General features: G+C 45.2%; 2 protein-coding genes across 2 annotated transcripts; one reads left to right on the top strand and one right to left on the bottom strand.

The window, feature by feature from the left end:
• The first annotated feature begins 621 nt into the window (after positions 1–621).
• KCTD6 (potassium channel tetramerization domain containing 6) lies at positions 622–5,393 on the top strand. Its single transcript, XM_026052489.1, has 3 exons — positions 622–1,173; positions 3,336–3,444; positions 4,607–5,393. The coding sequence occupies exons 2-3, from the start codon at positions 3,418–3,420 to the stop codon at positions 5,291–5,293; spliced, it is 714 nt and encodes a 237-aa protein (XP_025908274.1). The 5' UTR covers positions 622–1,173; positions 3,336–3,417; the 3' UTR covers positions 5,294–5,393.
• Positions 5,394–7,088: 1,695 nt separating this feature from the next.
• On the bottom strand, positions 7,089–21,416 carry ACOX2 (acyl-CoA oxidase 2). Its single transcript, XM_026052488.1, has 14 exons — positions 21,254–21,416; positions 19,968–20,130; positions 17,814–17,965; positions 17,248–17,355; positions 16,473–16,592; positions 16,267–16,382; positions 15,689–15,861; positions 15,144–15,306; positions 14,285–14,475; positions 12,917–13,078; positions 11,861–11,966; positions 10,395–10,612; positions 8,527–8,659; positions 7,089–7,753 (listed from the first exon to the last, which is right to left on the bottom strand). Exons 1-14 carry the CDS (start codon positions 21,399–21,401, stop codon positions 7,691–7,693), a joined length of 2,016 nt encoding a protein of 671 aa, XP_025908273.1. The 5' UTR covers positions 21,402–21,416; the 3' UTR covers positions 7,089–7,690.
• Between the last annotated feature and the right edge of the window lie 1,336 nt (positions 21,417–22,752).

The raw sequence follows: 22,752 nt of genomic DNA, 5'->3' as shown, positions 1-22,752 counted from the left end.
GAGCGGAACCCCCCGGGCGGAGCCGCCCGGGAGAGGCGGCAGCCAGCCCGGCCCGGCGCCCCGCGGCGGGAGCCGGGGAGCCGCGCGGGGCAGGGCCGCGCTGGGGCGCGAACGGCGGGGGAGCCGAGCGAGCGCGGGAGCCCCGGGGCAGCCCGGCCCGTTACGAACTTGGCGCCTCGCGGCTCGGCTCCCGCTGGGTCTGCTTTCGTTTCGCTCGGTCCGGGTGACTTCGTGATGGAGGCTGAGCACAGAAACGGGCCCTTCGAAGCGTGCAGCGGCATCGGGGCAGGGAGATTCTGTTCGGTTGTGTCTGGGCTCACGACTGGAGTTTGGTTCTGGCCCTTGGAAGAAGGTTCAGGGCCAGGTGGTGCCGGCGCCTTGGCCTCGCTCAATTCCTGCTCCTCCTTTGCATGACACAAGCGCTGCAATCTCCTCCAGCAGCAGCGAGGCAGCCTGCTCCCTTGAACAATGTATGCAGTCCCAGCAGCAAAAAGTCTTGGCCGAGAGCCCCTGTCTCCCCCGGGTCTGCCCGGGCCCCACGTGTGTCTGCACAGGGGCAGATATTCAGCAGACACTCCTTTGCTTTCTCCGAACCTCAGCCTGCAAAACGGGTGCGTGTTGGTAGCTCAGCCCATGGGAGAAGCCTCGCTGAAGGTGCTGAAGTCACTGAGTATTATTGCTGCTGCAGTAATATTGCTAGTAAATAGCCTTGTAGTCCTCTGAGTCATAAAATATTTAATAAGAGCCAGTCCTCTAAGTGCAGGTCCCCAGTTTGATGTATGAAGCATGAAATGATGACTTGAGTGCTTTTCATCAAAGGCACCGGCCTCTCGTCGCTGCTTCCTAGTTTGGGATGTGCTCGATGCTGGGGTAAAACAAGATGACCGTATTAACAGCCTCCTGCCCCAAAAAGCGTAACGAAAACAGGGCTGTGGTTGGACACAGTCAACACACTGGTGCTCTCCCCAAAGCGCACTATTCTGGTTGGCTTGTGTGGTGTCAGCAGTTTGCCTGGCTGCATTTCATCCCAGTGAATCTTTCCTATGGTTATCAAACACAGGCTGTGTTGGAATACGTCCGCGTCTCGTCCCTTTGCTGCTGCCTGGACCCAGTCTGGCCTCGTCGTGTCATCTGCTCGCGCTGCGCGTCCTGCTGCGATGCCAGCTCTGCCAGGTACGTCTGCTCATGGTTCTGGACTCATGCAAGATCTGTGAGGCTTCTGGATGCCAGCTATTTACTCAGGGCTGGGGCTGTTTCGGCTAATTGTTCTTATAAATTATTCACCCTGGCGTTACGTAGCGCTGCTGTGATCACACATGCCGTCGTGCAGACGGGCAGATGCAATCTGTTTCATTTCCTGAGTGATCCCTGGTGAAGAACACCCGTATTGATCTGTACTGGGGACTTAGATGCTGGCCAAAATAGCGCAGTATTCACCCATCCATCCATTTAAATAACTCTGATTAGACAGCCAGCTTGCTCTGAGATATTCAGAATTTAATTTCCAGTTAACTTTATTAAGACTGCAGCTCTGTTCTTTTATGATAATCAGTGGAGTTTCTGGCTGGCTGCATTGTTTTACCTTCAAGCAAATGCTTTACATGAACACTAGAAAGCTACTCCCGTTGCTCTCATGGTTTTAATGTTTCTGAATGCTGCATTTGGGGCTGTACTGAACCAAAACAACAACTGCAAGCACGTTTTTTCCCGGAAATTAACCGGAATACAGAAGGTCTGAGCTGGTGTTAAAAGCTCATGATCTGTGTGCTTGAATGACAAAGCAAAATAAAGAAAGATGCACTTCTTGATATGCCAGCAGCAAAAAGGAAAAAAAAGTTGGCAAAAGAGCTGGTATTCCAGGTCTATCTACTGCCAGGGAGGCATCACTTAATATACATTCTTGAGACATACTCCATCTCCTAATTTGTAAGAATAAAGCGGTGGTATGACTAGTTCTGTATCTTAATCCCTTAGTCTTCTGTTGTCCGGCCTCACAATTTTCATAGCCTGATTATTTTATTTTTCCTTCTCTAATACATCTGAAATGCAGCTGCACACAGGCTGCTGGCCCCCAAAGGCCTGACCTTTTGAAAGCTGTTCTGCTTCAGCACAGATTTTGGGCATGGTAGCAGAGTCCAAGGAGGTGGGATGTGTGCGTTATACTGTGGGGAATGACACTGACCTTGTTTGCCAGGAATGAGAAGAGCAAGTAATTTGGAGTTCAGAATTAACTGTGAGCCTTTAATTGTTTGGAAATGTAGTACTCGGTCTTGGGTTTATCATCCTGCATCTTTTTAACTAGTTTGCAGTATATTAGTAAAGGGGTTTGTTGTTACTTGCAAGCAGAAGTCCTAGTCTTTAATATGTACAAATAAAATCTGAAAAGAGAAACAGACTGCCTTAAGTTTTTGGTGATTTTAGCAGAGATGCAGGCTCTCTCTGGGGAGTTAAGACCAACTGGCTTCTCTCCCTGAGCACCGCTCACAATGTGGTCCACAGGCCCCTTTTTCCCCCCCTTCTTTGAGCTGCTTAAAGCAGGCTGTGGAATTTCCCTTGCTGCTCCTGCATGGCAGTAACGCCGTTACGGGAAGTCACTGGTTCAGCATCTTCTAGGAAGTTATGGCCTGAACCACTTCTCGATTTGCTTTTGTTGCAGCATTGCTGCAAACGTGTTTGTTGCCCTCCTGCTCATCCCTATGGAGATTTCTTTCGAAAGTTTGTATGTGTTTTGTGAAGTGCACTTGTGCTCTTTCTCTGTAGATTAATGATTTTATTATCAACTGCAGTTCTCCACTATTGAATTATTAACTCCACAGGGAGGTTTTTGCTTTGTTTTCATATTATTCTTTGACTTCCATACTTGATTTATTCCTCTCTGCCCTCTGAAACTGGAATATGAGAATTCTGACTAAAATTACCAGATCACATGTATGACCTCAATGTAGGCTAAATAAAGTTTTTAATTGGGAGATGGGCATCTGTCTTTAAAAGTACTCTCCGTTCTCCAAGCAAAAGGTAGTCTGTGATCATAAATTATCCTTAAAGATGCACTGCTTGTTACTTAACAAAATTGGGGTGGTTGGAACAGCCGGTGAAGCAATTAGAGTGCTCTGGAACCAGTCCTGGGGGGAGTGAGGAGGGAGATGGAGGCAAATGTTTGTTCGTAGATTCTTCTGCTTAATGTGGCTTTGCAGCTGAATGCAAGACGATGTGGTCGCCTGGCAGAGAGCCTGCCTCTCATGGAAAGCTTTCCCCTCGCTCGTGCTTGTAGGTACTTACAGCCTGCCTTGTTTTGTCCTTTGTTTTGTGTTTTGTGCGTGCACTTTTTCCTGCAGGGAGGAAATAGGAGGGGAATCGTATAACCTTTCAGAAACCTTCTGTTAAAGTTGGAGTGCTGCAGTTCAAGCAACTGAACAGATGGATAATGGAGACTGGGGATATATGGTAAGTGATCCAGTATAAATGTGCTTGCTTGCTGAGCAGTACAGCTGGGCTTGCAAGATCGTGAAGTAGAAATCCTTCCAGATCTGTTTGTGTAGCTTCAGTCATGTGAGAAGAAAAAATGTGCATGTTACAACAGCTTACCTATATTCTCCTGTGTGTTTCACCTTACATGCTATTTGTAGGAGATCTCGTATTTCCGAGCTAAAAATCAGCAAGTGCTTAACTGTATTTTAAACTTGTTACCATCTTCCTAAGACACAAAGAGTGAAAATAGTTTGTGGTTCCTGCCTGTAGTTTCAAAGTGTCATTTTATTTATAAAGAAAAATATTTTTCCTTATAAACGCTGTCTCCAACTAGACAAACACATGTTATTTTTCTCCCCTTCTCTTTCACTAAACATCGTGCTGCCATCCATATGTCTCTTTTCTCCGGCTGGCCTGTGTCCTGATTGTCAGAATTGGTGGCCAGATGGGATTTTTATTCCTTTCTCTCTTGCTTCCTCATGAGTGATTTGGGAGCTGATGCAGAATAGCTTGCTGCTTTTCTCCCTCTTCTATGCAGCTTACTAATTTGCTAATAAATATTTCTTTTCAGAGTCAAAAGCTGAAAGTTCTTTTCTCTTTGCTTGCTTTAATGATGTCATTTAACCAGTGCATGGATAATTTTGGTTGTGTGCTCCTGCTCCCATTTCTATATTTGTGCTGTCTGCCTCTTTTGAGAGAGAGAAAGAGGCTTGAGCTTAAGTTCAGCTGCTTTTTGTTCTAGAAAGAGACATTGTGAAAGTGAGGAGAGCTGATAGGTCTCATTCAAACTAACTTGTTCTGCAGGAAATCTCTCTGTTTTCATTTCCCCGTGTGCAGAATAGGAAAAAAACTTGTTGCATAAATGCAAAACTTCCGTGGCAGGAGCTGAATGCTTCCAGTTAAGGTTTCTAAAGCACTCTGTGCTTCCTGAATGTGAAGCGTCTCCCTGCCTCGTTGCCAGTTGTGCTGTGTTGCTAGGTGGTTTGGATTCAGGTTTGAGCACTGCTTAAAGACAGTGGAAGAAATGTGACTCCTTCCAGAGTCTGCAGCTTTCAAACAGTATCTGCTGTGTGTGTTGGTGCGATGGTTGAGTTCTCTTGAGGTGGCTTGATAAACTCTGCAATTTCTCTCTTTCTAGATGACTGATCCAGTCACACTAAATGTGGGTGGACACATGTATACGACATCCCTCACAACTCTAACGAGATATCCCGACTCAATGCTTGGGGCCATGTTCAGGGGAGACTTCCCCACTGCCAGAGACTCTCAGGGCAATTACTTTATTGACAGAGATGGACCACTTTTCCGCTATGTTCTTAACTTTTTAAGGACCTCAGAGCTGACTTTGCCCCTGGACTTTAAGGAGTTCGATCTACTTCGGAAAGAAGCAGACTTCTATCAGATTGAACCACTAATTCAGTGTCTCAATGACCCCAAGCCGCTGTATCCTGTGGATACCTTTGAAGAAGTGGTAGAGCTGTCCAGCACTCGGAAGCTTTCCAAGTACTCCAACCCTGTGGCTGTAATCATCACCCAACTAACTATCACCACAAAAGTCCATTCGCTGCTGGAGGGCATTTCAAACCACTTCACCAAGTGGAATAAGCATATGATGGACACCAGGGACTGCCAGGTTTCCTTCACCTTCGGGCCGTGCGACTACCACCAGGAAGTGTCGCTCCGCGTGCACCTCATGGAGTACATCACAAAGCAGGGCTTCACCATCAGGAACACCAGGGTTCACCACATGAGCGAGCGTGCCAATGAAAACACAGTGGAGCATAACTGGACTTTCTGTAGATTGGCACGGAAAACGGATGACTGATTCCAACTCCACAGGAGCCATTTCAGTGGGTAGCAACTCAGTTGAACAATAAACCTGAGAGAGCCTGGATTTTGGTGAAAGAAACTGTGGGCTTTTTTTTTTTTTTTCCCCTTTTTTTTTTCTGTTTTTTTCTTTTTATACGATTATTTATTGTTAATCTTTAAGGACTGGAGGAGTTTTGTTCTCTAGCAGCTCTGTCTCTTTGTCCTGTCCAGAAAAAAGCAAACATGCATGTGCCTGTTGAGTCAAGACACCTTTTTTGTTTGAAAGAGGGAGTCGAAGATTTAGTACAATAGGGTATTTTGTGTCATTAACACAATTCTGATGCAACTTAAAGTGCTAAAATTACCTCCGTTTAAATGGTTTCTAATCCTTCTAATGCTGTGCCACTGGGAGTAAGAAACAAACAGAATTTAAGATGCAGGTGGAGAAAAGCTGCTATCATGTAGACTAATTTAGTTTCTAAATCAATAAACAGTATTGTAATATTCTAGGAAAACAGATCCCACCCTTTAAAAGTACTTGATAAGTACAGTTTCTTACAGTTATGACAACTGTTTCTTTCTATGCATATAAATCAAGCAACCAAATATCTGTAGCCATGGAAATATGATTAGAAATATTTATATTGGATTCTGAATGCAAAATGTCCCTGTGGTAGAATTCATATTTTTAATGCCTGGTGCAATATTATTCCCAAGTGTAATGCCTGCCAGCAAGAAGCTAATAAAGATGTGAAATATAGAGTAATATTTCGTATTTTTCATCTCCTAGAACTCTTAATTCTTAAAACAAATAAAACCCAGAAACTATTTTGGTTTTTTTTTTGGTGCTATGTAGTACAGATACCTTGGTGGGGCTCCGTGCTCCTCCGTTACTGACATACTTTGTTCCTTTTCATGCTTTTTAATCTTAAATGAGTTGATGCAGCTCTCATTGTTAGGGAAGCAACTTGTGTACTGAAAATCATGCATTTTGACTGGTAGAAGGAACAACAACTATTTGTCCTGGTTAGTTAAAGAGAGACAAAGGAAACAGATACAGCCCAAATACTTGTAGCCGCTAAATAGTGTTACCCAGCTTGCCATCAGTTTATCGATGCCTGTTTATAGGTATGTTCTAACCATAGGGTGCTGTTTCTGATGCCATTCAAGTCAAGTTTCACAAAGCCATTTCTGCTCATCCTGGGCACTTTGTCTTAGTTACCTAAGTGATTTCTGATTATCCTCTGGCTTGAATAATGTTGGGAATAAGAGAGGCGATGTCCATTTCAGTTGGATACGTTGGGGTCTGAAAGCTTCTTACCATGAGGGTTTCTTGCTGTAATTGCTTCTTGCTTGGCCTGTGTGGACCACAGTTTGGGGATGTCCAGAGGCAGTCTGGATTTCTACCATAGCTGCTGGTTCTTGAAGCCTGGAGCCCTCTCAGTCAGGAGGCTCCCAGGAGAATATTCTGTCGTATTTTGTTTTTCCCCTTTATGCATTGTAAAGGAGTTCGGACTTCTACACTGTCAGTAGGAGTTTATTCTTAAAGGGAAAAAAAGAAAGGCAAGCTGGACTGAGGAAGCTTGGGAAAGATGGTTGTTTCCTGAATGCTGCACATGTTATGAAATAGCAGTATTAAAGTGGCATTTGATTATATAACATGTTCTTTGCAATACTTCATTTACTAGTAAATGAATGATTGGCTTGGCTCAGCCTGTCCTTTACGTAATTGGGAAGGATAATAATTAGAGAAGCAGCATTCCAAATAATATGCTTTATTGGAGCCCAAGGTTTATAGAAAGACAGTTAGGACAGGCTTTATTAGTGGGACAGTAAGTGGCACAGACTGGAGCTGACCTTAGCTTTGTCTGAATCTTCATTAGCCCTGAATACGTCACTGCTGAATATGTTAAGGGCTGTTTTCATTGCCCAAACAAGAGCAGTGTCTAATGACTTCTTGATCTAAGAGAACGCGCCTGGTTTCTAGGAGCCAAGGATTGTAGTTTTGTCTTGCTAGGATATTTTAGAAAAGACAGTTTGCTAGTTCTGGGGAGAGACAGTAGTAAGAAACAGAAGGTGAACTCAATATTTTTTTTGACTTTGCATTGAATACAGTATATTTGGGAGAAGAATTGGAAAACCAAATCACTTATTTTCTGATGCTGTCTGGATACTTCATGTTAGAAAAAATTCAAACTAGATTATTCCTGCTATGCAGCCCTGGAGACTGCTCACAAGCTGTCTGGCTTCTGCCTGTGATTAAACGCAATTAGCTAAGAATCTTGCTTCATGCTTAGCAACTGTAAGTAGCTGATTAATAATCTCTGATTAGTCATTATTGATGCTGTATAAATGTGCTGCTGCACAAAGAACAGGAGGGAGGAAACTTTTGTCCTTGGCTTAGATCGTGTCTTCACAATTTTGATAGTGTGTTCTGGAGAAGCGGCTTCAGATATTTATCATAAGCTGGGTTCCCCTGTTCAGAAAGAGAATGGGCAAAGGAAGGAATGGCAGTTAGGAAGGAGGAACAGACTATATATATGTGTGTGTATATATGCGTATATATATTTTGAAATGATCTCTGAAGTACAGAAAGCTGTATCACTTAACCTTCAGCTCTATGCAAAGTCCCTTTCCCTATAATATACTGTCCTCTGTAACCAGTATACGATGTTTCATACCTCAAATGGGACAGCATACAACTTAACTTCAAAAAATATGCTTGAACTTGAATACTTGCTGAAGGCAAATTTGCTCACCTGTAGAATTTCAAAGGGAGGACAGTTTACCATAGTAAAAACTTCACTTAAGGCAAGATGAGTTTTCAAATAGAGCAGTAGCCATTTGCATCATGCATGACCTTACATCACTCCATGATGGGAAGATATTTAAGAAACTCGTGGGTTGTTCTTCATGTGAATCAAGGCTAAATGGCTTTTGTGACCTGCTTGCGTGTCCCTTCCCTCTCCCATCTCCTCCTCCTCCTTGGGATAGGGATGTTTGCACTGGGCCCCACTGGTTTGAGCTCATGGCAGTGCTGGGGTCCGGCCTATAAGCTGTTGAATGTCTGAGCTTAGGCTGTGGTTGGCATGGCTGGAGTATCACAGTTCATGACTCGAAGTGGAATACTAGGGTTTAAAGGCTCTTATTCTGCTTGCTTTTATCTGCCTTGCCTTATTCAAAGGAGAAGGAGACAGTTTGTACCGTGGCTGACAGAAAAGCTGCCGGGCTGTGAGCCAGCCCCGTTACCTGCTGGTTGGTTGGTGACTTCTGAGCCCACTCGTAGAGCCGCTGGTAAACCTGTCCATCGTAGCTGCCAAGTGCAGAACTCAGGCTCTTATCTGTGAAGTCGAAAGCATCCACTAGTGGAACAGCATCCTTCCTAAGGAGGACATGAACCACGTTCATATTAATGGGAGGGATACAGCTTTGCAAGAAAGGGAAAATAAGGTGGAGGTGAATCTGCAGGTCAGCTGTCCAAGTTCATCCAAAATTCTTGCATCAATTTTCCTGCTTGTCTTAAGTTGTAAGGAAAATCCTGCTTGTTTTGATTCCTCGAGGGCATATTCTGAGTTGTCTGTATTGGTGAATGGATGTTTTCAAGTCCGTAATCTCTGTAATCTAATTTAGGACTCAATGTCATGTTAGGCTATCTTATCAGCAGGGTTGCTTGGTTTGTTTTCCTCTTCCCCTCTTCTTTATTTGTTTGTCTATGAAATGGAATAAGGTCAGTGCTAGTTTGATCTGAAGTGCTTTTTCCTCACCGCTCTTCATCTACACTTAAGTACTGCTCTAACATCATTGTGGGGCACTCGGGCTCTGCTGTCATCAGCTCATCTCTGAGCACAAAGCAACCCTGAACCAGGCTAGACCAAGGGCCCCATCTTTGAGAGCAACAAACAGCACATAACTAAAGCATGAGATAAGGGTGAGTATGTACTGACCTGGGCCTTCTCAGCATCTCCTCCTAAGCAGGAGATGGTTTCTTGTTTTCCTGTCCTCATATTCTTGCAAGGGTAGGAAGTTCTGCTGTTTGAACCCCACACATGAAGCAGGGAATGCAAAGTGGCCTGCTCGAAAGCTGTTGTTTGCACCTACGAGTCCCTTCAGACCAGAAATACTTCTGTTTTCTTTTTTCCACAAGCCTAAATAACTCACTTAGCAGGTAAATACCCTCTCCTTTCTTGAATCCTGTTAACTTCTCAGTCTCTGCCCTCTTAAAATTAATTCCAAAGACAGCTATGTGAAATTAAGGACCTATTGAAAGTGAATCTTGAGCTGATTGCCTGGTGAGTTCTCTGATTAGTTCTGAAGATAGCTGCAGTTGGGCTCCCTCCTGCCCAGCTGCTGGTTATGGTGCGTTGTTGTCTCTCACCAGCTGATTTACGTAGGATTTGGCCTGCAGTAGCATCTCCCTTCTCTGTGCTCTGTTCTTAAGGGGCAGCACTGTATAGGGAAAGATGAAGTTTTTGTAAAAATGCCTTTCTGAACGTTGTGGTAAATCAAAATCTGACCATGTTTCAGGAGTCAGGTGGTGCAAAATAAGTGCTCTTTACAAAGAGAAAACTTTCTTGTCAACTTACACACCGTATCACATTTGGCTGTAATTCTATTTAGGTGAGATTGTGCTGCAGCTTGTGCATCAATACGGAGTTGAGCAGATGCATCTGAACCATCACTAGCCAGAATCACTTGGGTACCAGTTCAGCTCAGCTGCAGCAACGGGGCAGGCTGTTAGCTGCTGCTTAAGCAGATTTTGCAGCCTGTGCTCAGAGGCTGCTGTGGCTCCCTGCTGCCAGTGACTGCACACTCGACTGCTTCGTCTCTGCTGTGAATGGTAGCAAGTGTTCAGGATTTCTTGATTTATAATTTAAGATTTCATGTTACAGAACTTGAATTTAGTGATTTCAGGGGTACTAGATGCTCCTTTGCTGTGACAATGAGTTCTGCATAGATAATTTGATCAATTTCTTAGGCTGTCAGGCAACAAAAGCAAAACCTGAGTGAGGTGGGATTGACTTTGTGGGTGTTGACATAGGTACAAAGGTACCATTTTATACTTGTTGCAGGGACAAACTGACTCGCTGTCTCTCTCCTCTCCTGCTAGAGCAGCTCACCGAATGACAGCCAGGAGGTCCAGGTACGATGCTGTGACCAGGTCCATATGAGCTGCAGTGAGGTGTCCATCATACAGGAAGTCTCCCACGTTTGAGAAGATACCATGTAATGCAAAGAGGTCACAAAGGTGTTTCATAATCTTCTGGATACCAGCCTTGTTGTCAAGGTTCTCGACAGCTTCCACAAAGTTTTTCACAGTGATGTAGTGGCAGTGAGCCTGGAAAATAAACACAGCAGTGAATGCACCTCTAACCCTTTTAGTAGGGCAAGTGAGTCAAGTGTTGTTGCAAAGAATATAAAAACCTTTTAGTTTCCCTGGCAGTTTTCCAGACCGTATTCTTTGTTTGCCGCTCGACGAGGCCTTTTGCATTCACATTTTATTGGTACAGTAGGGAATAGCATTGAGATGTGAACGGTCAATATAGCAGTATTTGCAAAAGCTAGAACACTGCTTCAGAAAGCACGGCAGTACTCTAAATATTTCTGGTGAAAACCCCAGAGAGTTTGTAAGAGGGAAACACATTGGAATGTGCTTGTGTTAATCTCTAGCAAGTAGTATCTCAATGATATATTGACAAGCCTCTCCAGGCCAGAGACTTTCACCACCGTTTAAACACACATGGGAAGAAATTGCTTGTTCAGGTCTGTGCACAGGGAGTGCTGGTCAGAGAAGGGTTTTTCTTTCCCTTTTTCCTAGAGGCAATCTCTGAATATGTATTCATTCCACTAGACATGTATTTACAATTGAACAAGTACCGGGAAACTAATTTTAAATTGCATTTACAGGTGCTGTCTTCTGTTTAGTTATTGAAGAAATTGGATACTTTTCTACTTTTTTTTTTTCCCTCCTATCTAACAGCCTTGAATCATTTGTGCTTCTGCTGAATCTGTGTGGTAAAAACTGAGGGTAACACACAGCAGGTAAGTAATCATATATAACATTACTGCTAAGAGCAAATCTTTGCTTTAAAAAGAACTTGGTAAGTTCTTTTTAAAGACTATCCAACCTGAGAGGATAAATGCTTCTTGTGTTTTTGAAAGATGCAACAAATGGGTGCATTTCAGTAGGCAAACTGAGGGCAGGCTTTCACTTCAGATCCAGAAACAACAGTTTTTTGTGAAAAGATGGGCACTAGCTGGAGATGGTGGGTTCTGCTTGCAGGCTGTGGGAGATCTGATTCTGTTACAGGTGGCAGCACACTCACAAGCATGTTTCTTCTCCACATGTTTCCTCTGTCCTGTCTTTTCCTTCCTGGAAAGTTCCTCACATCACAAATTGCTTCTGACTATGAATTTCTACTGTTTAGAGCCCAGTGAGACCTGGTCTTAGTAGTGCCCCTTAGATGTTGGTATGAACCAAAAAAAAGAAAACCATAGTTGAGATCTTTTTGGGCTAACTGTGCTGTCTCTATTGCCTGTTGTGCTGTAACCACATCAGTCTAATGAGCACAGAAATTGGGCTGACCTTGGCGGCCTTTTCCAGCTGTACCGTGCACTGGTTCCAGGCGTCGTGCTTGTCAACTCCTGACTGGATCAAGTGCTGCAGTTTGGCTGCGCTGCTGCTTACAAGTCTGGGAAATTGAAAAAAATGGCATAAATATTCTAGCCCCCAGGCACTCATTTCCTACTCACTTGTGTGCAATCAACAGCAAAATGGCATTTCTGAAATTTCCCCTTGCCCATACCTCATATGGGAGAAGTTTGATTATGCAGAATGGGCTAAGTCAGTACAAATTGCTGCCCAGTGCCCTCACCACCCAGGTACTAAAGGATTTCCACTTTCACAGCTCCCACTGTAGTTTCCTGGGGAACCTTTTGAGATGTGTTGGTTGCTTGCTTTGCTTGTTTGTTTTTTTCCCGGGGTGTTGAGAGGTAAGTTTGCAAAATAAACTAAGTTGACAAAATTACCCAACTGGTCCAAATCCTGCTCCTGTGCAGGATTTGCAGTGGTTTAAATAACATCAAGATTGTCTGGTCATGTCGTTTTCAGAGATGATACATATGCTGCCTCCCCATGTGCACATAAGAGATTCCTCATGATGGCATTTTTATTTGTATTGAGTAATTGACTGTGTAGTTGAGCAGCTACACGTAGAATACGAGACTTTGTGCTTGCTGCAGTATTAATTGAAAGCAAACATCAGTTTTTCAGGTATGTGAAATTTTAGCTTGCCGTATAGAATTACGTAGAGTCCAGCTGCCTTAAGGTCTTACTGGATGACAACTCCATGACATGCTTTGGGATTCATTTACATAGTGTGATCGGCTATGCATGGAATCAACTCTGTATGGGATGCGGTTGTGGTATGTAGCACATAACATAAAAACTTCTGCTCTTTTGAATGTGTAAGATTGATATCAGCATTTGACGTGCGTGTTAATCCTGCATGAGGATTCCTTTTTCAGGAGCAGATGGTGTTAGTCCTTGTTGATTTTAATGTTACTGTACCTGTCTTGAATGAAGCTGATCTGCAACACATTTCTGATATCAGACAGAAAGCTCCTCTCCCTGCTTACTGACCTGACTGCCATTTGTTCATAGGCCTTCAGGTAAATTTCTGGACGGAGAAAATCCGATTTGTCCTTGGCTGGACACTTCCCAGATTTCACTGAAGACAAGTAGGTGACAGATGGTGGAACGCGCTGGCCAGCACTCGCTGCCATGAAGCACTTAATGAGGAACCTGGGGAAAGGGTAGAGGCAGAGCAGGTCGTTGTCATGATCTCCGTGCAGTGAACGCTGTGCGAACAGGTAAGGTTGGGTGTCCCTGGGCTGAGTGAGGGGTGGTATGGGACCCATCCCATCACGGGCCCAAAAGGGCCTAAGCAAGTAGCAGCTGTTGGTTTTGCCTGTCAATGGTAGGAACCTGATGTGTGATGGGCCTCGGGGATGGCCATCTAGTGCGTTTAATCCTGCAGCAATCTGGAGTGATGAATTTTAGAAAGGAAATGGCTGTGGTTATTAGCAGACCCTGCTGCAGGATGACTAAATGTGTTACCATCTTTGTAGCCTGAGTCTCAGCACTGGGAATCTTAATGCTGGCTTGGACTTAACCGCTCTGCTTCCCAACACTCAGCCACGTCATGTTAAACCTGAGATACTCCCTTGATATTCTCTTTCCTTGGAGCTAAATGTGAGACCAAAGCACGTTTTCCCAGCCCTTACTGATGCGTCTCAGCCATGACCTATGTTGACCATGGCTGGAAGTAAAGCATGAAGTACTTCTCTCTTGACCTTGTTGCTGATCTTGCAAGGAGAGGCACTAATGAGTGCTGAGCTGCATGCATGCAAGCACAGAGCTATGTGATAGCACCTTTTCCCTGGCACGTGTACTGTTTTTCCCCTTCCAGTTAAAAAAAGAAAAGAAAAACACATTGTTAAAAGTGCAAGCAGATGTGCTTTCTTTTTTCTGTCTTTTTTTTTCCCCCTCTTCTTGCATTTCATCTACTCCAGATAATTATCAGTCTGTGTGCTCTGAGGAAAGTGGTGTTCTGGGAATGTTACTCATGCAGGATCAGTATCCAACAGCTTTGCCTTCTCTGCATCAACCTCACTTTACCAATATCACGTTAAATCTGCTGCTTTTAAAAAAAGAAACGACAAATCTTGTGTAGCAATGTTTTTACTGCAGCACTGGACAAAGAGGAAAATGAGGTTTTGCAGAACATCATCTGGATATGTCCCACAACCAAAAATAGAAGAAACAATCCAGTTCCCACACACCTCCATGCCTATTAGAGAGGAAAAATGAATTGTTTATGGCCTAAGTTGTATTTTTAGAAGGTGTTATGGGAAAGGAGCAGCTGGTTTTACTGGTTTGGGTGAAGAAGTTATAGAAGTTGAAAAGATTAGGGGGCGGGCGTCAAGATGAACAAATTTGAATTGTTACCTGGCAGTTTGCAGGAGCAGAACTGTGTTTTCCCCTTCATAAATGCAAGAAGCAATTATTCTAGTGTACAAGGAAGGGAGTCCGCTCAGCAGAGAGTACCCGTGTCCTCCGCATGCCCGCAAGCAGATCTCCACTCCTGAAGTGCAGTGTTGAGTAATCAGGGCTTTAAAGCCCGAAGAAAAGGCATGAAGCTGTTTTTAACAAAAACAAAAAGCCCCCCCCCATACTGAGTATTAATGGTGAAAGTATCTTAAAGCAATCCTGTGCACGTTCATAAAAAAAAGGATAGTTTTCTTTTTTAACTTTGTGCAATTTCTGTGGCATTAGAACCTCTTTTGCCCACATGAAATCTGAGCCTGGACTCTGGTTTCTGTCTCAAATTCTGCACGTCTTCCTGCAAGGCACACACTTGTTGCTTTGGTTGATTTTTTTTTGCAGCCACCAGTGACTTTGGCTGCCCTTGTTCAGAGCAAGCTTTCACTTTAGGCTTCCAGATGCAAGATCTCCTGTTCAGCCTGAAAAATCATGGGGTTTACTAGCCCAGAAATTACTGTTTGCCTGTGAATTTGTAGGTGAAGCTGTGAAATAATGCTTTACACTGTCAGCTAATCAGAACAAAATTTTAATCCAATTAGCATGCTTTCAAAGCTCTTTTCCTCCTACAAAAGTTTAGAGCAGTGAAGCTAACTTGCTGGCTGGTTGTAGATGTAGGGAAAGCTGTTTGATCTCACAGCTTCTTTTTCTACAGTTAGGAGTGGTGAGAGGAATTACATTCTGCCAACTTCCTTTGAGATTTAAGGGTGAGAGGTATAGCATAAGTGCAAAATAACTTAGGAACTGTGTTTTGGGGGCAGCTTACCTCTGGCAGCGAGTCGAAGTTCTTGGCCTGGATGTCCTGGTAGCCCTTGTTGAACAGCTCGTGCAGGTAGGTGTTGATGAAATGAAAGGCATAGGCTGTTGCCAACTGCGGCAGTAGTTTCTGTTGCTGCGTTTGGTAGTCAAGGATTTTGGCTTCTTGTTCCCTGTTGGAAAACAACGGATGAAGCCTGGGAAGCTGCCGGTGCAGGCGGAGTGGCCGTACAGTTACCTTAATTATGCCCTTGGTTACTGAGAAGTGGTACCTGAAAAGGACCGCGTGGTTGAATGGCAGCTCACTGCCACCAAGAGGAGAGCTTGGTCCCTGCTCTCCTGTCCCTGGGCTTCCTCTGGGTTGGACAGCAAAATAAATCCATCCAACTTGCTAAACTGTTAGGAAAAACAAGCCTGACCAGGGAAAACTATGACCTTTCTGCCATGACGCTGGGGGACTTAGGCAGACTAGAAACATCCATGTGTGATCTATCAGCAGAGAATGGGGACAGGGGCTGCAGGAGATCCCACTGCTGCCCCCTCGAGTGGCATTACCCGGGCTTTAACTTGGACTGCCGGCGAACTGCAGAGTATCTGATGGCGATGGTGCAAGCTTTCATCAGAGGCACTATAGCTTCATCTGAAAGGATGGAAATGCGTACGGAAGTCATTGTGAAATAATTAATCTTCTGTGACCCCCATCTTACGTAGGTGCCATCTGGCTGAACCTAGAAACAGAGAGAGCGTTTTGGATGCCTCTTTCTTCAATGTTGTGACCTGCCATTACCTAGGAATTTTCTGCAGTCTCCAAGCATAGAATAAGCTGAACCTTGGAACTTCTCATTGAATCCAGAAATAAACAAAATCATGTATGATGGATGAAATATATCCAACTGAAAGGCAAGCTCATGTTTCTCCCTCTCATGTTCTGCCTAGCTTATAATCCTTAACTTCTGAACGTGCAATTCCTGACAAAGCAGTAGATTTAGGACTTGGATCACTTCCACTCTTGATAAAACTTTAGAAACTTGTATGCACCTAAAAGTAAGATTTCTGGCTGAAATTTAGTCAACTCCCTGTCATCTCTCCGGCTGAGTCTGATCGTGAAGTCGGTGATGTAAATGCTTACAAACCTCGCAGAACTTGCTCAGCATGTTCTCCCTGGGGACACGCACGTTCTGCAGCAGGAGGAAGCCGTTGTCAGCGTGCTGAAAATCCATTTTAGGACCAATGTCTCCAACAGTCACTCCTATGAATGACAAAATATGTCCTATTGAATTCTTAAGGGCAAAATAGGCAGAGCACCTGCAGATGTGCTGCAGTTTCTGGACTTGTTTACCTGGGCGTGGTGAATGGTCCTCAAGGCTGCGAATCTGCAGGATGAAGGGATGCACTCCATAGCACTTCCCATGGACATACAGCTGAGCAAAGACCACGGTGTGGGTTGCTGATCTTCCCACTAGAAGAAAATCAAAAGCACTCCTTTAAGACAAGATACTCTCCGAGAGTTTCTGTAATTAATAGCAGTCAACACGGGTTGTGTGTTCAGTCTTGCTAAAAAGTAAGTTGAGACAGGTATGATCCACAGGTGCTGGAAGTCTAGGAATGCAAAATTTGCATCCTGATTCTGCTCTTGGCTCTCAGAAGTCACGTAATCCTTCTCCCTCTCTTGCTGCCTGTGAGCATGGATGGCCAGTTTTCGTCGTTGGGTGAGGAAAACAAAAGTAATTAAAGCACAGGTTGTACTGACTAATGGGGAGTGCTTTGTCTGCATGAATAGCTCTGGTTATTACTGAGGACTCTGAATGTGTCTGGAGTGTGCTGCTGTCAGTATAATTTTTGACTACCTGACTATTACTCGTAAAGGCGACTGATTCCTGCAGAGGCAGGAGTTTCAGTGAAATTCCTCACCCTTGCCACCCACGGGTGCTAATGGTGTCTCCCTTCTGGCCTTTATGCAATCCTTTGCTCTCTTACCCATCCATGAATGTTCTGCAGCTTCTGCTGGCATCTTCTCCTGCTAGCAGCTTGCCCTCAGACATAGGGCTCGAGTGAGGTAGACCTAACAACTGAAGGAGACAAATAATGAATGTTAAACTTGGTGTGGTACTTACTGTCTCCAGGCCACCACTTCATTGCAGAGATCTTTGGCGTGTTCAGGATGAACTCTTGAGTAGCGGTATCGAAGACTGCTGTTGTTTCCAAACCCTGAAGATAAGTTCCTGTAACAACAACAACAGAAAGTAATTCCCAAGTGTATCATAAAGGTGATTAGGAAAATTGAAGGATTGTAGTAATACGGGGATTTTGTGGTTTACCTTCCTGGTGAGAATTGTGAGACAATTTTCTTGGCTTTGCCACCATGTGAGGTTACCCAATTGCGCCTTGGCCTGGCTGTTGGTGACCCTCCCCTCCATTATCTTGACTGCTTCATATCTAGCCATAAGCTTTGCTCCTCACGCCTGCAACTTTTTCTAAGCTGGCAGAACCAAAACCTCTGCGTTTGCAGCTTGCAGAGAGTTGAGAGGAAGAACACGATCCCCCAAGAGGAAGTGTCCCCTTCTCCCTGGGCCATTCCTGCCTCAGCAAAAATGCCCACAGCTGAAACTTGAGTTCCCCCTGAGCACTGGGCCAGGGCCTCCCATCCTCTGGAAAGGCCATGTGTCCTTTGTAGCCTTACCGTGTCCGAGTTCAGTCTGGGCATAGCTTCCTATGATTTGGTAGTCTGTGGCCAGAGGAATCCATTTAGCAATCTGTTTATCAGAGCCCAATACTGAAATGCTTCTCATGAAGACACGGTGCAGGACAAGTGCTATGTCACCTGAAAGGCACCTAGGGAGAAAGCAGAGGTGGTATTTGGGATTGATGAAGCGTTTGCAATTGCCCCATTAACCACAGTCCCCAATGTGACAAGTGTGGCAGTCACTTTGTAGTATTAGGGAACAGCTTTGCTAACTCTCCTTGTCTTTTTTGACTTTGTTAGGTGCATTCTCCCCAGCCCCCCAATTATTTGAATCACGTTTTAAGGCTGAGCTGGGAGAGAAAAGTGGGGAGGAAGAAAAGAAAAAACACTGGTAAAGTGAGTGTTGGGTGTATTATGCTGAATTATGTCTGTAGTCATCTGAGACTTGGGTTTCCTGACCTTCCTGTTCCCATTCTGGGGAAATACCCTTAGATGTTTGCTTTGTTGCTGTACATCCTACATCCTAAAAAGCGTTGTGCTGGAAGCACTCAGATGTAGTAATTTCCGTGGTGCAAACCTGCAACTCATTTGTTTTAATGATTTATTTGTTGATAAAAATTCTGAAAAGAAAGTATGAGGAATATATTCCCTCTTCCTGGGATTCTTCAGAATATGGTTAAACCACCTCACAGGTAGGAATATTTGCACTCACGTACCTAGGAACAAATGGTTCTGCTGTTCTTGACAGCACTTTGTGATTTTTTTAGCAACTTCTTTATGGAGTACTGAAGTAAATGTCTGTTTCTAAGGTTTTTTACTCTGGACTTGTGAGAGAATTAGATATGCAGGAAAAGTGGGGGGAAAATGAACAGAGAAGAACTTAAAATATCTATGATGATCAGAGGTAACTTAATAAACATTTGGTAGTCCATCCAGAAACAGTATGACTTTGACTGAAATTTCAAAGGTCAGTTTTAGTTGTGTACAAATTATTCAGTGTGTCTGACACCAGGAGGCATCGGGTTTCTTGCTGATCAGAACTTGCCTCTCTCCTGTTGTGTCCTGGCTGAAGAATTGTCAGGGAAGGAAATCTGTGTTCTTAATTCAGCAAAATCTGTTAGCACGAGGCTGGCCCTGCTGAACCCTGTGGTATCAGGGGCTTGGTAAAAGCCAGTAGGAGCAGGACAGTTTTTGGACTGTTTAGTTCTGTAAGGTTTTTTAAATCTTTGGAAATTCTTCTTTTCTTCTGAGGGTGGAGAGCTGCTTTCTGCTCGGAGAGGTAATTATAAGCCCCAAGAGCTCTTGGTAGAAAATTTCCCCTTCTATCAGTCCTACTCGCTACAGGAGGCAAAAGGCTTAGCATAAAAAAATAAAATCTTTTATTTGATGAACACTGGAATAGCGTCAATGGCGTTTTGAGATCAAGGCATTTTGAACAATGCTTTAAACTCTCACCTCCTTAGTGAATATGTAACCCTGCAAAACTGGCAGCAGCAAATGGAGTGTCTCTGTTTAGCAAAGGCAGTGGAAAAAGTGGGGCAAACAATTACAAGAGTGAGCTCAACTCCATGTAGGATATTAAGAGAAAATCTTGAAGAAAAGAATAGTGGAAAATATTTTATTCTGTTTATATACAAACTAAGTTCTCTCATCATGCCACCATAACTTGCTGTTATTTGATAGAATATGAGTTTTCTAGATAAGCTAAACTTGACATTTTCTGCAAGTTGGTCATGTAACTGAAATAGCACCACTTAATTCTGATTATAGGTTTAAAAATGCTGAGTATTGTGACTGTAGCACAGGCTAGGAGATGTGGAAATGGGTCTGTCATCTTGTTGGTGTGAACTGCAGTGATTTATCAAGCTGCTTTTTGTACAGAAGCATCTGTTTCTGAGCTGCTCCTTGAAAAGTTCTTGTCCACATATAACAAATTTTTCCCTCTCCCAAGCATGTTGTTAAAATTAAAACCTGCAGCAATGTATAAGGGTTTATAATGTCAATGAATTTTCTGGTCCCATTGCCTGTTTGTTATCGAAGCTTGTCTATCAAAAGCTGGCTTCTCCCAGCTTTTACCATAGCTTGTTGTGTTAATATACAGGCACTTGAACCAAAAAAAAATATATATATCTATATATAAAATAGTGTTACCTGCAAATGTCCTGGACTTCAGGCCCGTTCTGAGTCCATCCCATCGCACGGATCTTTTTCTGGAGATAAACAGCCCTTCTGACTGCTGCCTCGTACTTTTCATTCTGGCTCTGGAAGTACTGATTTTCTTGGCTAAACACGGGGTCGCTTTCAATAGCTTCAACTGGAGGGCAATGTGGGATAGCAACAGGTTGGTTAGTTCAGCAGCAAGAGAGGCTTGGACAAGAGACATGTTTGAGGGGGAAGGAGCACTGGGGAGTCCAGCAGTGCTGTGATAGCGATTGCTGTTAAGGCAAGCGGAGAGGATGAGCTTGGAGCATGAAAGGCACTTCCCTGCTTAGTGCACAGGAGGTGGCTTTATTCCTGGAGAAATTTTCTTCAGATAAAAAGAGATCTTACAAATCTGGCTGTTTCTAATTGGTGTTACTGTGATTAGAAAGTGTTGCAATTTTCTGAGTTTTGCATAGAGGAGGCTAGAGGGGAGAGCAGCCCAGGTGCCCGCCACAGTGTCCTGCTCTGCAGTGGCAGCTCGGCTTGGATGGGACATTCAGCGCGTTAGGGAGCAGCTCTCTGGTTTGCTCTTCCTGCATCAGACTGGACAAGCCCACTGGTCCCTTTTTGCCTTGAAACCTTTAAGTCGATTTGCATTTAAGATGTAGTTAACTAGAGTTGTGCCCTAAGGTGCATAATTGCCGCAGCTTGAGCGCTTTTCCTTCATTCAGAACGTGATACAGTTGTGTTTGCAGTGTCACAGGCGCATCCTTTACTCGCTCCCAGCAAAGTCCCTCTCAGGATCCATATCACAAGCAAGGAAACCTCAGCCTCACCGAGCAAACCCTGTGGCAGAGCCAGGACACATGAGGTATTTCCCACTGCCAGGTCGGCCTTGTTAAGGAGAGCTGTTCTGCTTGCGTTAAAGCCTAATGTGCATCCTGTCTCTGTGCAGCAGCACCGACTCCCCTGCAGGAACAGAGCTTCTGCAGAAAGGCTTGCTTTGTGTTCTAGTTTAACCAGTCTTGCCAGAAACCTTGGGGATGAGAGCAGGGATAGGGAAAAGCTTTGGGAAGACAGCCGGGTGTAAACGGGTGGAGCTGAAGCAACTGCGAGAGAGCCCAGCTGATTTACATGAGCTGGGGGCACTAACTCTGCTCCGTGCCTTTCTTAAAAGCCAGGCAATAAGCAAATGTGCAGGAATGCAAAGAGATTTTGAGAAAAGGAGGAGCAGCAAGGAGCGTGGGCAGGTTTTGCGTGTGCCGGCGAGCACAGACATCCTCGGGCTGACTCACCGATGGCCCTGCGGCCGCGCGTGCGCTCGGCCCCGCCGTCCAGGCTGGCCGTGAGCAGCTCCACGCTGAAGGAGGCCGCCAACCTCTCGCTCGCCAGGTCGGGGTTCATTCCGCCCGGGAGTGCGTCCCGCGAGCCCAGCGGGGCCATGGTGCAGCCGGGCCGCTCTGCGCAGGGGACGGCGCTCCTTAGTCGTCGGCGTCGCGTTAATCGGCTGCCCGTGTCTTGCTTCACCTCGTGGCCTTGGGGCTTCGGGCGCTGACGGGGCTTTTGTACCCGCACGGGAAGGCTGGGTTATCTGGGGCTTGGCCTCCCTGCCTTGGCACCGGGCAGCTTGCTGCAGCTACCGCAGAAATGGAGCCCTGCAGTCTGCAAAGAGAGCTGGATGTGTACATGTGTACTTTGCACACAGCAGGGCAGGACAGTTTGCAGAGGGGAAAAAAAAAAAAAAAAAAAAGGAGGATTTACATAAGAGTTTAAGCACTGTCTTGTCTTCACTGCAACACTACGGGGTATGAAAGTTTAGAGTACTCTAAGGGCTCAAAATGGAGGTTTTATGATTTATGTATTGCATCAAAGCTGCCTTTTTGTCACTCGTGCCAGTCTGCCAGTTCCCAGTATTTTATAAGAAGGAAGTATTTGCACATCCTCCAATTAGACATTAATGCCTGTGAGGGTTTTTAAGCATTGCGAGCTCCGCTCCCTGCACCAAGCAACCCGGGCTGCTTGTCCTGACGTCAGGCCGCGCTCGGCAGCTCCTTCCTGCGCTGCTCCGCTCTGTCCCACCTCCTTCCCACAGAGCTGTTTTGCGTTAGCCTCTAACTCTGTTCTTCCCTTTTTAGCCACGCTTAGTGGGGGCCGCGACTTGTTCCCGGCTCCTGCTTTCCTGCTGTTCAGGCCTCTACTGGGGGCATCCAGGGCAGAGAGGGAGGATTCCGGCTGGCACTCCGAGGGAGCAGCAGCAGCAGCCGCGCGGCTGGAGGGGAGGCCGGACGTGCAGGGCCGCGGTGGCTGAGGGCCCATGGCGCGAACGCGGGGGTCACGTACCTTGTCCCGGGTGTCCCTGGGGAGGCGGGTGCCCGGTGCCGCTGGCTCGGCCACGCTTCCCGGCGTTCCTGGTGCGGGGACCGTTGTCCCCGGGGGCGGCGCGCGGCGCCATGCGGGCCGCACCTGACCTCTGCCGGCGGCCGGCAAGCCGCCAAAGCCCGCTCGCCAAAAGCCTCTGTGCGGGGAACATGCCGCTTTTCTGAGCTAGCTTTGGGCTCCACACGTTGCAGTTTTAGCTCATACGCACCCGGTGTTGGTGCTGGGTGCTGCATTGTGTGTGTGTGACCTGTGTTGATGTGAACCGTCCTGCTCTGAGCTTTGTTTTTGTCATCTGTCTGGGCTGAGTGACTCTGCTTGATTTGTCAAGCTTAGATGGGGTCTTGGTTGTCGCTAAAACTCTTTTAAAATGTTTAAAAATAATAAAGGGGACTCGTAGTGTAAGGATTATATTCCC

This window comes from Nothoprocta perdicaria, unplaced genomic scaffold, assembly GCF_003342845.1.
Source record: "Nothoprocta perdicaria isolate Ctin4 unplaced genomic scaffold, notPer1 scaffold_9, whole genome shotgun sequence".
Lineage (NCBI taxonomy): Eukaryota > Metazoa > Chordata > Aves > Tinamiformes > Tinamidae > Nothoprocta > Nothoprocta perdicaria.
Note: the sequence above shows the minus strand (reverse complement) of the source record. Positions and strands in the feature narration are given on the sequence as shown.

Bases quoted from the DNA above. Each gene is read 5' to 3' on its own strand.
- ACOX2 (XM_026052488.1), bottom strand. From the start codon at position 21,401: ATGGCCCCGCTGGGCTCGCGGGACGCACTCCCGGGCGGAATGAACCCC. The intron at 17,966-19,967 runs GTAACACTATTT...CTTTCTCCCTAG, and splicing joins GAAGTCCAGGACATTTGCAG to GTGCCTTTCAGGTGACATAG. The intron at 10,613-11,860 runs GTCAGCCCAATT...TTTATTTTCCAG, and splicing joins AGCTGGAAAAGGCCGCCAAG to GCTCACTGCCACTACATCAC.
- KCTD6 (XM_026052489.1), top strand. From the start codon at position 3,418: ATGGATAATGGAGACTGGGGATATATG. The intron at 3,445-4,606 runs GTAAGTGATCCA...CTCTCTTTCTAG, and splicing joins ATGGAGACTGGGGATATATG to ATGACTGATCCAGTCACACT.